At 43.4% G+C, this 17,075-nt stretch overlaps 1 protein-coding gene across 7 annotated transcripts in view; it reads right to left on the reverse strand.

The window, feature by feature from the left end:
• Positions 1-3,693: 3,693 nt before the first annotated feature.
• The window catches only part of LOC120384060 (SAP30 binding protein), a 55,581-nt gene continuing 42,199 nt past the window's right edge, over positions 3,694-17,075 (reverse strand). For 6 of the 7 annotated variants that reach the window (XM_039502399.1, XM_039502396.1, XM_039502397.1 and 3 more), the window contains 7 exons: positions 15,023-15,111; positions 9,899-9,990; positions 9,337-9,397; positions 7,957-8,008; positions 6,977-7,035; positions 5,519-5,603; positions 4,126-4,307 (listed from right to left, as the gene is read on the reverse strand). In XM_039502399.1, coding sequence (XP_039358333.1) covers positions 4,126-4,307; positions 5,519-5,603; positions 6,977-7,035; positions 7,957-8,008; positions 9,337-9,397; positions 9,899-9,990; positions 15,023-15,111 — 620 coding nt within the window. Of the gene's footprint in view, positions 4,308-5,518; positions 5,604-6,976; positions 7,036-7,956; positions 8,009-9,336; positions 9,398-9,898; positions 9,991-15,022; positions 15,112-17,075 lie in introns of all 7 variants that reach the window. The other variant, XM_039502395.1, reaches the window with a different exon arrangement.

Consider the following 17,075-nt stretch of genomic DNA (forward strand, 5'->3'; position numbering starts at 1 on the left):
GTCTACTGAGGCACTTTTGTTATAACCCCTATTTTTAAAAGGATGTTAGCTCCTGGGAAAATTGTAAGAGGCTCAAATTCCAAATGCCCATTCATAGATTAAGAATGTTTTAATATTAAAATGACAATTAAAAAAAATCAGCTACTGCCCATGGACAATAGCTAGTTTTCCTCCAATTATGTCAATGTGCTGATGTCTGGAGCACCAGCTAAATATGTGCAAACTTGTTTATCTAGAAAGCCAGAGCCTAAAATAAATACATCCATGTTTTTGTCAGGTGATTTAACATATAAACTTAGACAAATAAAGGAATGAATAGGTTTCCCTAAGCACAGTGCAGTGGAAAGATTTCTAGCCCATGTGAATGTGAACTGTACAAATGACTGCCCTGACGGGGGGGCTTGGAATTATTACAGATGCTACAGGGAGAGAGGGGAAGCGGGAACATGGAAAGGGGAAGGGTGGGGTGGACAGGAAGTCTATGATGACTAAGACCTTTACGAAAAAAATTAAAATAATGATCAGCAAACTGTGTAGCGAGTGATTCATCTCCCAAACCTTTCAATAGTCACCCTGGGTGAGTGGTGTGTTTAATTGCTGGGGAGCAGGCTCGGTACAGGAGAGTCCAGCTTCACATGAGCATTGGCAACAAAGCCAACCTCTTTCCAGCTTTCCACCCTAAGAGTCCCCCTTTTCCTGCCACAAAGCTGTTTCCTGGCAGCTGCCCAGCTCGGTTTAGTTTTGCGTTACCAGAAACCCACTAGCAAAGAGGGCTTTACTAGATTAAGAAGAATACTAGCTCTCTCTGCTATCAGTGGTATGGAGAGGTGTTTATATAAGACACACAAGAATGACAGTCCATTAGCTGTGACACTTTGAACCAACTGCATTACTCATTAGTGCGCTGCTAACGTGTAAACGCATCTGAACTGATAGTAGTAGTCCTTTTGGGTTTGGGTTTCCTCCACACCTGCCTTGGAGACAGTCACCTGTCCTCAACTGATACTGGACTGATAAAAAAATTAAAGCAGATCTACACCGCAATGTAAGTCTTAAACCCGTGTGGCTTAAGTGTCTTCACAGATCAAACTAATATCTATAGCAACATAAACTAAGATAAGGGTGATCAAGCCTCCTAGTTTAGGGCATACATTGGACAGATGCAGGAGTCAGGAAGGAGTTCCCACCACCACAGTGTGAATAGACCTTATGGATGATATCAGGTGGAGGTGGCATGATATAGACTAGATTGGCTAACGGCCTGATCCAATGTGAATAGGATTTGCCATTCATCAGGCATAGGGTGGTCACACAATTATCAGAACTGCACAAAGTCATCTTTTCCATCACAACTGATGCTGATGGTTGGGCTTATTTGATGTTTTTCAGGTTAAGCCGAGCTGGTCTTTACTGAAGGAGGGTGTGACTATGTGATGTTTCCATACTGAAAGTTATAAACTGTAATAGGAAGTAAATACTCAAGCCGCAGTAGCTGGCACTACTGCTAACTCATGTTACTGACAGCCTATTGCCTGTTCACATTCCAGTGAGAAGATAAATGTACATTCCCATTCTCAGATTCAACAGCTCAGAGCCTGCTCCTGACAAACATACTTCAAGGATGCAGTCAGCTGACTTAGCAGTAGGCTCCCTTCTCTTTATGACACTCTTCCCCCCCACATTTATAGGATTACAAAAAACTGCAATAAAGTCTCTGGTGCTAGAGCAGCATTTTCTGTGCCAAAGGAGACTCAGGAAATACAAAGCAACATTTCATTGCCGTTATTCTGCAGAACGGGAGCTAGAGGAAGCTGTACCCCTACATTTGCTTTGCCCCCAGTTTCAGTGTTACACTTTCAGCCGTGCTGCTCGGCACTTAAAACCATCTACATTCACATCACACTCACACACTTTGACAGGCCTGCCTCTCGGTGTTAAACTCTAGGTAGCCCCTGCCCAGAGACCCATTCCACCTCAGAGTGGAGTTAACAAGGCACCTGCCATAGTTAGTGGGAATCAAGTCGGCAACTCTGTGCAGGGTTCTTACTTCAGTAAGAATGACGAGACAAGCCACGCCACCAACCATCCTCATATCAACTCATTCAGGTTTCACTTTCTTGGTCTCTCTGTAGTACCGCAATCCTATCAGTGCTCCAGTGGACCCCTGAATATTCCAGATAAACAAAATCTGACATCTGTCAAAGTGATTAGGAAGAAATCCTCTTCTAAGTATATCAAAAGCAAGACAGACCCATTCTCCCTCCCCCAGTTGAAGTTATAAATTTATTTTAGGCAAGCTAGAACTGAAGAAAGCAACATGAAATCCAGAGAAACTTACATTTTTGCTGATCTATTAACTCCCTCTCTCGTCCCTGCTTTACAGCTTAAAAGACTGATCTAGGTAGCAATTTTTATCTCAATACAATCTGCAACACCTGGAATATTGAAGCTGAAGGAAATTGGTATTTATTAATACAGAGTCAGCAATCAGGTGAACTAAAAAATATCCTATAGGGACTGGTACAATAAACAATTTAGTAGTGATTTCTTCAAACAATTATGGCAGTGTAAATTATTCCATCCACCCACATCAAATAGTATTTCACTGGCTTTCTAGATGACTTTGGGCAAGACACTTCACCGTATAATACTTATCTCCTGGTAAAGTACTTTGAGATCCATGCAGGAAAAGGATTATACAAAACACCTGTGTATTATTAGGGGCTGACTGCTGGTAAAATTAAGAAAAACTGACAAGTTTACAAAAATCAGAATTTTAAGGTATCAATCCTAGAATATGGGTTTTATAATGAAAGAGCTGAGAAATCTTTAAAAAGGGATATAAACACAAAGTATGTCCAGAAAATGGTCTCAGTCAACAGACAAAAGTCTAAAGAGGTTTCCATGATTTCTTAAAATTCCATGGGGAAAAGTTTTAAAGTAAACACTCCTCTGCAGCATTTTCAACCCAGGTATCAACACTAAAAGTGAAAATAATGGTTTTTTTTCATTAGCCGGTCAGAGAAATGCACATAGTAAGATATGAAAAGGACATAAGAATTTTTAAAATTTTCCATTTTTATAATGAAGAATTTTTAGCAACATAGATAGGAAGCACCTCCCCCACTCCCCAAAAAGTAAAATTTAAGTTGACAGTATCTTTTTCACTACAGTGGAGCAAACAGTACTGCTGTGTGTGTTTCACAGTATAAGTCACTACATTATACATAGACAACATGGGCTTCTACATTAGGAACACTTTCCTCTGGCGATCTGGTATCTGATCTTACTCCATGGAGACAAAATCTCTCTCGGCAGCTCTCTCCAAATGCATGCTCTGATTTCACAAATGTGACACCTACAGTCCAGGTTCTGCACAGGGGGTCTCCATCTCTGTAAGAGGCTAGCAAAACTTGACTATTTCACTATTTTATATCGAAAAATTTCAATGCTTTTAACACCTGATTACCGAAATAAAAGCTACATGGATATGCACATAGGTTACAGATGTGAATAGCAATTGTATGAATGTAGACTCATTTCTTTGCATGTAGATTATACACTCACATCTCAGCTATGCTTACAAGCAAGGATGCTGATCAGCCTTGTGCGCATTCATTCCCTTGAGGCAGAGCATATATGTGTGGGGGAGACCAAGTCTTAGGGCAACAACCTTTAAAGCGTGGCCTGAGATGCAAGAGAATGACCGACATTTTCCCATTTATTTTTAAAATTCAGATATCCAGTAGGGATAAGACTCTCCAAGCCATACAAGTAATAACACCACAGCACTTAAATGAACTAACAAACATTTACAAGCTGACACATTGCACACCACTGGCCTTCAGCACACTACAGAGTGACTGGTCATTCCAGCAGTGACACGGGATAGAGAAACTCCTTTCTATGAAGGTCAGTCCTGTGTGCACACACCTGATGTTCCTGCTTCCCCCACTTCCCTTAATGGGGTTGGGGGGTTCGGGGGGGGGCCATGTTGGGTCTGTTTTCAAGTCTTGCCATTTTGTACTGAGCAAATAAGAGTGACCCTCTCCTCTTCCCCTTCAAAGGGTGGTGCCTTCAATGAGAATTCAGTCTGGAAGCCCAGGTCAAGTCTCAATGCACTTGTCACTGCTTTGCTTTTTTCACTATGGTGCCAACAGCAGAGATAACTGTGGTTTTGGAGCCGCTTGCGCTGGTGGTTACTGTGACAACAGCTGGCAATGTTGCAGTGGTGGTGAGGATGGTGGGCTGGGCTATTGTTGTTACCGGGATGGCAGAGTCCCACTTACTTTTTCTCTTTTGAGCATCTGATTTGGAAAAACCAAGAGAGACTAGTATTAACATTAACAGCCATTGATCTTAACGGATCCCTCTCCTTCTCAACCCTCCAAGTGCCATTGCCTGAGTGGACAGCATCTCCTCACCCCTCTATGAGGCAAGTGGAACTTGGTCAGGAAGTGTTGAGCATAAACCTAATGGAACTTTGAACCCCCAAAGGCAAACCGAAGAATCTGCACTGTTTATGCCCCTGAACTCTTAGAAAAGTGACATGAGATTCACTCTCTCCCCCAACACCAAAGTAGGTTTGGTTTGGACAGAAAACATGGATCTCCCCATTCCAATAGCACAGGGGTTCTCAAACTGAGGATTGGGACCCCTCAGAGGGTCGTGAGGTTATTACATGGGGGTCACGAGCTGTCAGCCTCCACCCCAAACCCCGCTTTGCCTCCAGCATTTATAATGGTGTTAAATATATAAAAAAGCATTTTTAATTTATTAACGGGGGGTCACAATCAGAGGCTTGCTATGTGAAAGGCGTCACCAGTACAAAAGTTGGAGAACCACTGCATTAGCATGGGGTATAGCACTAACTGTTAAGAGCCATTATCCAAATTACAACATCAAGTTGTTCATCTGCTCTTTTCCCAACCCTCTCCTCAGGCTCTGGGGAAAGACCAGTTTAAGAGACACTCATCAACATACAGCAACAAATTCCATTAACCTTGGCACAAAGAAATCCTTTCCTCCCCAAAGCTCACTGCCAAACCTTCCTACCAGGAAAACAGGCCAGCAACCCCCAATCCCAGATAACTAATACTGGGAACACCAAGGGTACCAACTCCTGGCAATCTGCCTTCTTTGGGCTCCTCTACGTTACCGCTTAGGTCAACATAACTTGCGTAACTCAGGCACCCTGCCCCCCCGAGCGACGCAAGTTACATCAACCTAAGCACTGTCCACACTGGTGCTATGTCAGCAGGAGACGCTCTCCTGCTGACACAGGTTCCACCTGTGGAGGTGGAGTAATTATGCTGAGGTAAGAGTGCTCTCCCGTTGACAGAGCTTGTCTTCACCAGATGTGTTACAGTGGTGCCGCTGCGCTGATGTTGCACGGTAGCGTAGACTTGTCTTGTGTCAAGGGGATGGAGAAGAAGGGAACTTCTAGAGTTTCTGGGTAGCATGAGAGGCAATTCCCACAATTGTGATGCAATTTAAGTTTGTCATCACATGTATTTACCTCCAACGGCAGTGCTGACTGTTGTGGTTGTGGTGGATGAAGCATTTGTTGTTGTGCCCTTCTTAGTGCCAGTCACAAACTCAATCTAGAAAGGAAGAAGAGGGGAGGAAAAGAAGAACAGATGTTAATATCTTGGTCTTCTTCCCTCACTGTAAAGTTATTCTTTAGATCCAGAATGTAGCAAGGTATAAAAAAAGAGACAATATAGGTGAGGTATTTGTTTTATTGAACCAACGTCTGTAATGAAAAAGTTATTACCTCACCTACTTTGGTCTCATACATCTTGGGACCAAGAATGCTACCACACCTGAGCAAACAAAGTATAAAAACATTTATTGGGCCATTCCACTTATCATTGGTATGTTGGGGAGAGAAATACCAAGTACTCCAAAATGTATCAGTTATAACCATTATGAAGATGTGTAAATATGAAGATTCTCCATGTGTAGACAGATCAGAAAGTTTGGTACCATCCTTAATGGACAGATCAGGACTAGAATCCTGGTCTGTACAGACACATTCTTACAAATCATTTCTTCAATGAGAAAACAAGATAGAAATATAAAAGCTGTCCTAGAATGCAAGTCCCCGCACGCATGGTTTACAGAGACTGAACCACAGAAGGAAACCTAGCAACAAGAGCCACAACAGCCTGCAATTACATACCTATAAGTCTACAGCCATGGGAGAGGAAGGGGGATAGTCACAGGTGACTATATTGTTGTGCATAAAGCAAAACAAGAGGCAAACAAAGAGATGGCTATAAAAAAAAGTTTGCTGCAAAAAATGTACTTGTTGCCAAAAAAGCATTCTACAAATCTGAAGTGAGATCTTGTTAATTACCTATTTGGATAGGATTTCTGAATGCCAGCCCCTAATCCAAGTGCCTCACCATTTGGTGGGAGTGTGGGTGATGAAGTCCTCCAGAGCTATATAGTGTTTTAAATGCATTGACTCAATTTCCTAACACGCAAAGACATTTTCAGGTATCGGGGGGTTGATATGGGTCTAGATACAGTCAAAGTGGTAATAAGAGAAAACAAAAACCAGGCCTGAGTCCAGTGTGATTTGCTGGGGGAATTAAGCTACATTAGGCTGCGTGACTAGAGGCATAGTGTGAAAGACTAAGTACATAGTAGTTATTCACAGAGTATTGATGATCTTGTATTTGGAATACTGGGTGCAGTTATGCATGCTCTGATTTAAGAACATTGACGAAATTGGATGGGACTCAAGTAGCAAAGGCAATTGGGCCTGGAGAGAAACTGACCTACAAGGAAAGGCCAAAAACCTAAATCTGTACAGTTTGGCAAAGAAATGAATAAGGGGAAGATGCCAGAACCGTCTAAAAATACCTAATAGTCAATACAAGGGGTAGTACATGGAGGAACATGAAGCAGTGGAATGAATAAAGGCTGGGAGATTGATCTCTAAATTCCATAATTCTTGATTTATTACCTTTGTGCGCTCCTTCTTGGCCTTTTCTAGTTTGTCCATTTCAATCTTCTGTGCTTTGGCTAAAAAAGGTTGATACAAGAAGTCATAAAAAGCAGGAGATTCAGCAAAAGGAGTAATTCATCTCTACAACAGTCCCCGTCTCCTCCCCCACAATCAATGGGCAAGGTCCCACATTCAGAAAACTACTGAATCAGCTATGAAATAAAAAATGTACTATCAAGGCAACATTCCACTTATAATTTCTTCAGCCTCTTTACTGCAACCAGAGCCTGCTTGTATCTCAGACCAACAATTTTAAGGGAGGGACTTTCCAAACTAATGGAAACTCAGGAAGTTCTAGGTCTGTACCAGGACCGCCCAGAGGATTCAGGGGGCCTGGGATCTTCGGCGGCAGGGGGCCCCCGCTTCGGCGGTAATTCAGTGACAGGGGGTCCTTCTGCTCCGGGACCCGCCGCTGAAGTGCCCCAAAGACCCACGGCGGGCGTCCCCCGCCGCCAAATTGCCACCGAAGACCCGGCACTTCGGCGGCGGGTCCCGGAACAGAAGGACCCCCTGCTGTGGGTCTTCAGGGCACTTTGGCACGAGTCCCGGAGTGGAAGGGCACCCCCCACCACCAAATTCCCACCGAAGACTCGGAGAGGAAGAAACTCTGGGGACCCAGGCCCCACGAGAGTTTTCCAGGGCCCCCGGAGTGAGTGAAGGACCCCGCCCCGAGGGCCCCGAAAAACTCTTGTGGGGGCCCCTGCAAGGCCCAGGGCAAACTGCCCCACTTGCCCCCACCTCTGGGTGGCCCTGGTCTGTACAGCTAAACTGGACTAGTGCCTAACCAGAATGCAGCAGGCATGTTCTGACTTTCCAGTCATTCAAAAGGGTGTTCAGTTAAAATACGGTTGCTAAAGCTCCAGCATGATTCAATAGCACTAATAAAAGGGATAAAAGCTGTAGGAGTGATCAGAACGTAAAGATATCCTTAAGATTACCTAGCGCCTCATAGTAGGAGTCCTCAGACCACCCATGAGGGTCAAACATGTCCTGAAAGAGAAAAGGTTTAACATTATTTCAGGAACTTGTTTGAACAGTAAGATATACAAAACACTTCAACATTTCACTCAGCATCAAACATGTACTTCTATTAAAGTACCACAAGGAAGAGAAGGAAATATTCACTACAGCTCTAAATGCCCCTCTCCCGTATCCCAGTCAAACATACAAGGTTCATATGCATTGTAGTTGTAGTTGCATTGGTCCGAGAATATCAGAGACACAACATGGGTGGGGTAATATCTTTTATTGGACCAACAGAAGTTAGGCCAATAAAAGATATTACATAAGCTAAGAATCAATAACTCTCTTATGCAGATGTCATAAAACTGTGGGGCACGCCCCCCACAGGGACACGGAGGAACATTCAGGGGGGTGCAGCAGGTGCAAGCCAGCCCCCACCGGGGGTGGGGAGGGAGCACCACCCAGCCCCACCCCAGCTCTGCACCTGGCCCAGGGCCCGGCTGCTGTTCCCTATGACGGCCCAGCAGTGGCTTTGCTCCTGGCCTCGCTCATGCCCCCAGCCGCGGCTCCATTCCTGGCCTGGGGCCGAGAGCAGAGCTGCACCAGGCTGCGGGTCCAGCTGCTGCCCCCCGCCCCACAGCCTGGCTGCAGCTCCTCCATGCCCCCTCTCCTCCTAGTCTTGGCCCCCTTACCCCATCCGCATGACATCCCCCGCCTAAGCCTTAGCCCTGCTCCCAGCCTTGGAGTGAGGTAAGTCAGGTTGTGCTCTTCTAAAGACCACTATTTTTCAGGTGTGAACAGTCCAATATTTTACAAGATGTTGAGGCTGAAGGGACTAACATGAATGGACACCCAACTCCCAGATGCCTAACTGTCTTAGGCTCCTTTTACTGTCTTAGCCTGAAGCTAGATATGTTCCTGGTACCATTTTCCATCTGACAATTCAACAATTTGCATGATTTGTACCGGTTATGCCATTTCAGTGAGTGACAGATGCACTAAATATTTCTCATTGCAAGTAGACACTTGTTTCCCAAATTTGTGCCTCCTGAAAGACTGACACGCCAAAGTAGAATTTTACCTACACCACTACAAACCCCCAAATTAGCTGTCCCCAACCACAGAATTCAAAGTGTATATCGCAAAGCTACAGCTGCTGGAGTTCACTGTTACACAGAGCACATTTTACTTCAATGCAACTAGAAATCAAACTGCAAACAAATCTCTAGCTAACTATTTCCATCATCAGCCCCGAAGTACAAAGCCCTAAATGACCTGACTGAGGAAGAGGACAGAACTGATGAGAGCTTCATGTACCCACCCCATCTCCCAGGAAAATCTTTCACGCTTCTTACCTTGGGATAATTCGTACCAAGTTCGTCAATTGCACAAAACTGGATCAGCTTTTCATAGATGCTGAGACAGAAGAACAATTAGTTTATTTCTAGCTTTTCCCTGCCTTTCTTCAAGTTTAAGCTCATAGGGTTTGTTGGTATAAAGAGGCTGGTGCTCCTTTTCAATGGCCCAGGTGCAGAATCAGAGTGCAAAGAGTAACACTCTGAAGACCCATAAACACCACCACAATATGCAAAACATGCCAAAAACCCTGGTTATTCCTCCCCCCAACTAGAGATTCATCTCTAACTCCCAACCCAAAACATACCATCCACGGAATCATACCTAAAGCCCTACACACTTGGTTTTAAAATTAGTGTTTTAGTTGTGGTTACATGGATCTCCAAAGAGTCTCATGCTCACTCATTTGAGATGTTTTTCTAGATCCTCTTTCTGATTTCATGAGCACTAACAGTGTCTATTGCTTGACATCCCCAATTTCTGATAGGACTGTAATGGCAGGGATGACGAGGCTTGGTATTAGCTTTCATGTGGAGTTGTAACCCCAGAGGGAAAACTCACCTGGGATTACGAAATTCCTTCTTCCTCTGAATGATGTAGTTCATGTCCATGCCCTCTTTCATCTTCCTATCATACAACTTTTGAATCTTATCCTAGATAAAAAGGAAACAATGTAAGAGCCAACACCAAGTAGTAACATACAGATTGTGCATATTGAATATCTCCTAACATGGTTGTCTTATTTCTGCATAGTTAAACCCAAAATGGCCCTCTCCCACCTTAGAACAGTAATTTTTTTTAGAGGCAGGAAGGCTGAAGCAGGCACATCATCTGGGCTAATCTGCAGTGACACTGATTCTTCTCAGACTCACAATCAAAGATCACTCTCCCCGCCCTGCATAATCCACTACACAGTGTGGGCTATTAAGCTCTTAAAGGAGCAATGGCTCCCTGCTTTGTAGGTTCACTTAAGTCTCCCTGCAGCAGCAATGGTAGAAAGAGTTAAACAAAGCAAAGCAAATTAAAGCCCCATCCCGCTTGTTTCAGCTCCCAAGGGAAAGAGATGGATTAGTTCAGTGGCTTTTAAACTGTGGTCCAGGGACCCCAGGGAGTCCACAGAATACATCTAAGATTTCCAAAGGGGTCTGCATCTCCATTTGAATTTTTTAGGGGTCTTCAGATGAAAAAAGGTTGAAAACCACTGGATTAGTTCCATGAAAAGGTTTTGTTTCAGACTGTTTACGTTATGTTCAACATGCCAGCAACACACTTGGAAAGAGGGGGAAACAAGGTGGGGGGGGGAGGGAAGAGGGATGTTCTTCAGAGGAAAACAATCCCCTACCCCCGCAGTCTTAACACTTTCAATTGAGTGTAAAAAAACAAAACACCCCCAAAAATCAAAGCATTTGCCACCACACTATAAACGGGGGGGTTCGGGGTGGGGGGGAGAGAAGCAAAGAGATGACATGTATCTTGGTGGATGATCTTGAGAAGTACAAAGCTTGATGAAGAGCTTTTAAAGCAGCCAGTGGCTTGACATGGGCAGGGCATTAGTGATGCAACTAATGGATTAAGTTCTGTCCAACAACAGTTCAGCCCCTTAAATACGACTTGAATGGTCCCTTATGATTATGTCCAACCTTGGAGAGGATTAAAGGAACATCCCACCTCCTATGCTAACAGTGAAGCATTAAAGCCACTATCCCAGCCTGGAAGAGACTAGGGTGGGGGCAGGGCCAGGTTTCCAATTAGGCACAGTAGGCACGTGCCTAGGGGTGCTGGCATTCTAGGCATGCCTTCCCTCTCTAAAAAACTGTGCGCACCATGAATATCAGCTGCAGATGGGGGGGTGCTGAAGATGCTGTGCCTAGGGGCACATAATGTGTAAATGCGGCCCTGGGTGGGGGAGGCACAAAAAGTGAAAGATCCCTTTCACTTCACATGTCCTTAAAGTCTTTCCTCTTCTGAGCAGGACTGCTCACCAAGTCGGACTTATGAGGCTTTAGATTAAACAGTGCAACTGAGATTCAGCGTCCACACAAAAATTTCTCCACTAAGTTACTGAGGCGATTGGTGACATCCCAGAAGGCTGATTTGGGAAAAAGCAGCCAGCATCAATGCTCCTCTCTGAGAGCCCCTAAAGTATAGATCCCATGAGAGTACTGGGGGAAGGGGGGAATTGAAGTCTGGGGCAGTAAGATGTATGCCAACAGCTCAAACTGGGTAACCAGCATTCGTACTGAACAGTGCAATTCAAGTGTTTAATTCTCTCATCTATTCTAAAAAAATCTCAAATGTGCAACCGGTGAGAACGGACGCTGGGCTACCCCAAGAAAAGGACACGGCTCACTGCCAGATCTGGGTAGCATAAGGGAAGGGGAGCAGAGTTTTGCTGGAAAACTAACTTAGATGCTCTGTGCAAACAATGTTATCTGCAGGCATTGTTGATGCTGTCCCCTGTCAGTGCCCTGCTCTTGGTAACTACCCACTTGTGAATGTCTTTGGGCATAGGTGGCTGGTTAGGTGAAAGTGACCTCTCCTTGGAGGTCCTGCAGCTGCACAATGCAGGGAGTATTCCAGTAAAACTTGAACTGCTGGGAAAGGCAACTTAAAGAGATTCAGAAGGTCAGAAATACTGGATATAATTACCTTTCAAAAGGAAGGCCTTAAAGAAAACTGCATCTGTTTTGCTCAGCAGGGCAGCATAAAAGTTTGAAATGCACTCCCTACTCCAGTGATTTCAGGCAGAGTGTCTGACATGGAGCACAGAAAGCAGAAGAGGGAATATGCACTTTCAACCCTGAATAACCCGGGAAATGTAGTTATTTAGTAGGTTTTAAACTACAATCGGTATTTGAATCTTGCATGAAAGGAAGTCGTCCTGCTGCTAAGCAAGGTAGTTTGTGACACTAGCACTATGGAAAAAAACTTATAAAGTTAAACTATTTTACAGGAAGTGAAATTCCAGAGAATTTACAATAGAAAATTAAGATCTTGTGGCTGAAACCCAAAATTTGGAGGCAGGAGATGCAGATTCATATTCCCTGCTCTACCACTGACCTCCTGTGTGACCTTGGGCAAGTCTCTCAACCTCTCAGGTCTCAGTTTCCCTTTGTGTAAAATGGGGATAATATGTCCCCAACTCAAGGAGGCCCCTTCTAGCCCTGCATTTCTGTGATTCTATATGTAGTAAATTTCACTACAGTTTACACAAAAGTAGCAAGATCCTTGGTCAAGTATCATCAGGTATAAAATTGCTATTTCCTCAATTAAAGTTAATCTTTTAGGCTAAGCCACACAATTACCCTATTAACATGTCCAAAGGAGGCACCACAAGTTTTGAGAGAACAGTTGCAACAACCACTGAAAATTCAGCCTCTAAATCTGAAGCGTTGATAGCACCACCAAGAGGGAGTCCTCATATTTAGAATATGGAACATCCACAAAGCAAAGAACTAGTGGATCACCTTGAAAGTAGGAAAGAATTTCCTCTTTGCATAGAGCTTTTCAAGATACAGCATATTAGAGAGATAAACTGACCAAGGGAAGGTAGAGCTACCAATGGAATAAAGGACAGTTTATTTCCAAATCTCCAAAGTTATGTCAGGCCCCCCTACAGAACTGAAAAATGTTTTAGTTGTGCAATTTGTAAAAGGCAGTTTGCTCTGCTTGCAAAACTGGAGCGAGTCTCCATTCTTTAAGGTGGTTTGGGGTAGACATATTCCACACAGGGTGGAGACAGCTGAGAAAGGAAATGGTTCAGTCTTAATTTATCAGGTCTTCGCACCAGCTTACTGCATTTCTCAGACCTATGCACTCTTACTCATTCACTGATGTCACACCATTAAAATCTCTTGCAGTACAAAAGAGAACAAATAATGGGTGTGTCAGGTACACCACACAAAGAGGATGAATTCTGTACTGTGATTCAAAACGACTTACTAACCATTACAGGGTTGTAACTCACCTTTTGGACGTCTCCATACAACAGTTCTTCACCACTGTGCCATCTCAAATTGTCCACCACTATTAAACCTACTAGCAGTTGGCAGGAAACAGCAGCCCCACACAGCCTTCATTTACCTTCCCCAATCTATGTCATGCAAGAATGGGGACCACTATTAAGTAATATTTGAGGTCTTTTTCCACCTGTTTCAGGGAATAACAGTTTTGATACACAAAGGGGCTGCTACGCCTTTCTATGGACAGCTCTCCCAGATACACATATGAGTAGAGGCTTGGAAAGATGAGATTTATCAGTAAATGGTGATAAACAGATTTCACCATACACACAAACGGATGAAAAATATACTTCCAAAGATAATCAACAATTTACAAATAGGCAAAGAAAGAAAAACGCTGCTTGCTTGAGAACTTCAGAGTTTGATTTAAGGCTATTTACTTTGTATATTCTGACATGATGTTGATAATTTGTGTTCTAATGGTTAAAGCTTTAACTTTTTGTATCTCAAAGTCTATTATAATTAAATACTGTCTGACCCCACCTCCAATTTCCCACAACTGTGAAACTTTAAAAATAGATAAAAATAGAATAAATGCTTAAAAATGTCAAAGTTTATCTGTCAAAATTATATTTAAAAAAAATCAAATTCTGCTATGCCTACATATGCGATAAACCCACTATCAGTAGTGAATTCTGTTCCTTTGGCATGGAGTTAAGTTGATGACAGCACCTCACCTACTAATACGATAAAAGATTGCATTAGCATCAGATGCAAACATAAGCCACTCTTCATCACAAGGTAGCATTAGCAGCAATTATACAATTGCATGCATTTTCCTGTCTCCCCACTAAATCCAGCTCCATATCTGCCTCAGAAAGGAAAACAAGCTGGGTGAAGAAATATCTTTTTATTGGACCAACTTCTGTGTGGCTCGGACTCTCTCGCCAACAGAGCTCTTCTTCAGATCTCGGAGAGGTGTCACAGCAAAACACAGGAGGGTCCCAGAGCCTGGGTTCCAGCTCAAGCTCAAGTGTCTACACTGCAATTAAACAGCCCTGTAGCCTGAGCCCATGTCGGCTGACACAAGCCATTAGTGGGTGTTTCAACTGCAGTGTACACATACCCTTAGAGTTAAAGAACCCTGTGGAAATATATTACAGTTAGATGGGAGAGCTCTTACCAAGTCTGGAACCCAACCAAAAATGGTAGTTTCTTGATTTAGAAGAGAACCCACCACTTCTGAATTTCAGCGCAGTACTAGCCAAGACAAGATCTGGGCTGCGGTATGCATTCCCACACTATCCATTTATTATTCCTGGGTAGTTCTGGAAGCAGGGCAAGAGTTAGAGATTTTTTTGTTTGCATAGTACATTTCTCCATCTAGTTAGAAATGGGGAGTTAATTCCGTTTCTTTGAAAAGGCTTAAAAGCAGCTAAGGTGATAAATGCAGTTCTTTTCTATTCAATGAATGTGTCATTTTGCCCAGTGTTGGGTGAAAGATCTTGCTGTAGTGCTCACACTGAAGTGCGGTAAGCATGTGGGGGAACCTTTACACTGCATTTGACTTGCATGAGATTGAGAAAAAAATCTCAGATGGTTTTGATTCTGTGGGAATCTCTTTTGCTACATTTTACCAGCTCTTAGGATGTTTGGTCAACTGGTTAACTGAAATTTCAGACAAATCCAGAGAGACGGAAAACTGGAAGAGGTTTGTACCTACCTGTAAGTGGTTTGAACACCTGCCTGGGGGTTCTGCAGGGATTTTGATCTCATCTGGAGACATATTTCTTACTCGCTCTGAGAAGGAAGCTGCAATGAAAGATCAGGACATGAGATCCGGCACCACTGCAAGCAGTTTTAAGCCGACACAAGTCATGAAAACTCATTTTACACCCTCACTGGCACTATTCTGTCATTTTGAGGATTCAGGATTGGAAAAATGGGGAGAAAGCTGCAAATCAGCACCCAAGGAAATTTGGCAATTTTGTGCAAGCGGCTCGAGACTAGGAGTTTTGCAGAATGAAGGCTGAAGAGCATTGTCAAAAGTGTGCATAGGAAGCTCATGACCAGTGCTTAATCCTTCACTTTCATGAACACAAGAATTCATTTAGTTGCATTGTGAAAGGCTGGTGATCTTCCAACTTTACCTACTGCCCCTTCTATTCCAAAGTGGCTAGGAGTTTGCTTTTTGGAGGGGGGGGGGGGAGAAAATCAGACAGAAATGGCTCTGTAAGTACAGGAACAAAAGCTGTTCAAAAGGCATTATTCTATCCCAGCACTGTATACTATCCTATGCACTGTGCTTCACTTCCGCACCAAACTGTGCACACCAATTTCTTTGCAGTCTTGCTCTGAAAGATTCAGATAACGTGCTGTCCGTAGCCAGAGTCTTCCCCCTGCCCTTCAGAATATAGTCCCACAAAGAGTGTCATACTGTGAAAGTGAAGAACCAAATGGAAGAAAAACCTAAACTAGTCCAGATTATGGTCTGTTAGTTTTGGAAGAGATCAAATTTGGACTCTGCTTATTTCAGGACAGCATGTTTACATCGAAATGATGCAGGCTGAAAACAGGCACACATCTCCAACAGTTGCCAGGAGTTACCACCACAGCTTCCATCTTCAGCTTAAAGTTAACATTTTCTGAACAGATGTTTTGATTTCTACTTATGGGGTCAGATTATTACTATAAAGAGCAAATCATTCAGTGAGACTGATGACAGAGCAGTACAGGTTTGACACGTTGTTCCACAGCTAATTTTAATGCTGGTGACCATCAGTGTGGGATATCTGTGCGCTTTACAAATTTGAAACCTCAGGAAGCCAGAACACCAGGCTCCCATGTGAGCTGTAGCTCTACCTCTCAGCTAGAAAACCAGGATTGAATCAGTTGGGAATACCTGGACAAAGAGGCATCTCATACCAGATGTGGACAGGTTTGCACTTTATCTTGTTTCCACAGGGAACAGATTCCAGAGTCATGGACTGCCTAATGAAAGCACTTTCCGCCAGGACCCACAAGTTTTGTCACCCTTGAGACATTCAACATTTGTGATTCCACAGCGACAAGAAAGAGTTGATTAAACTGCAGCTCCAGAATGTCCAAGTTAAACCCTCTTTGATTAAAGCTCGGAAGGCCTCCACCCCAAGGACAGACAGTATAGAATCTACATCAGAAGACAAGATGGCATGGTAACACATAACTAAGTCTGGCAGATAATAAGCATTACACTTCTTCAATGTTAACAGCTTTTTTTCTTTTATATGAATGTAAAGCAACAACAGCAGCAGCCGAGGATGCAGATCTGGCAGGCGACCATTCGTTCTGCTTGATCAGGATGTTATTGAGAGTTAAATTCTTCAGCAATTGCAAATAAACAAAAAACAGTGTCCTTTGGCATTTACAAAGAGCACGCACGCCTCTGTGGAGAAGGGAAAGCTTGCCAAAGTCCCTACAGAAAAGCAGTCACTTTGGGACTCCTGGACAACAAGGCCACATTTGTTATAGGTTACAGTGGCTGATGGCATGGGGGATGTCTCTAATTTAAATTAGCATTTCAGAAGTACGGGAAGATACGAGTGAGTGCACAGAAATGTTAAGTGACAAAAGGGAGATGACATACTCCAGAAAAGATAAAACAAATTATTGGGATTATAAATGCATTCACATTATTAGCTGAAAGATTACAAGAGCAAGGAGGTTACCCAACCCAACCCAAACTACATAGTGCAAAGGAGCCAAATTAAATCCAGGTATAGCCCTTCCAAATTCAA

This window comes from Mauremys reevesii, linkage group 15 (assembly GCF_016161935.1).
Source record: "Mauremys reevesii isolate NIE-2019 linkage group 15, ASM1616193v1, whole genome shotgun sequence".
NCBI classification, from domain to species: Eukaryota; Metazoa; Chordata; order Testudines; family Geoemydidae; genus Mauremys; species Mauremys reevesii.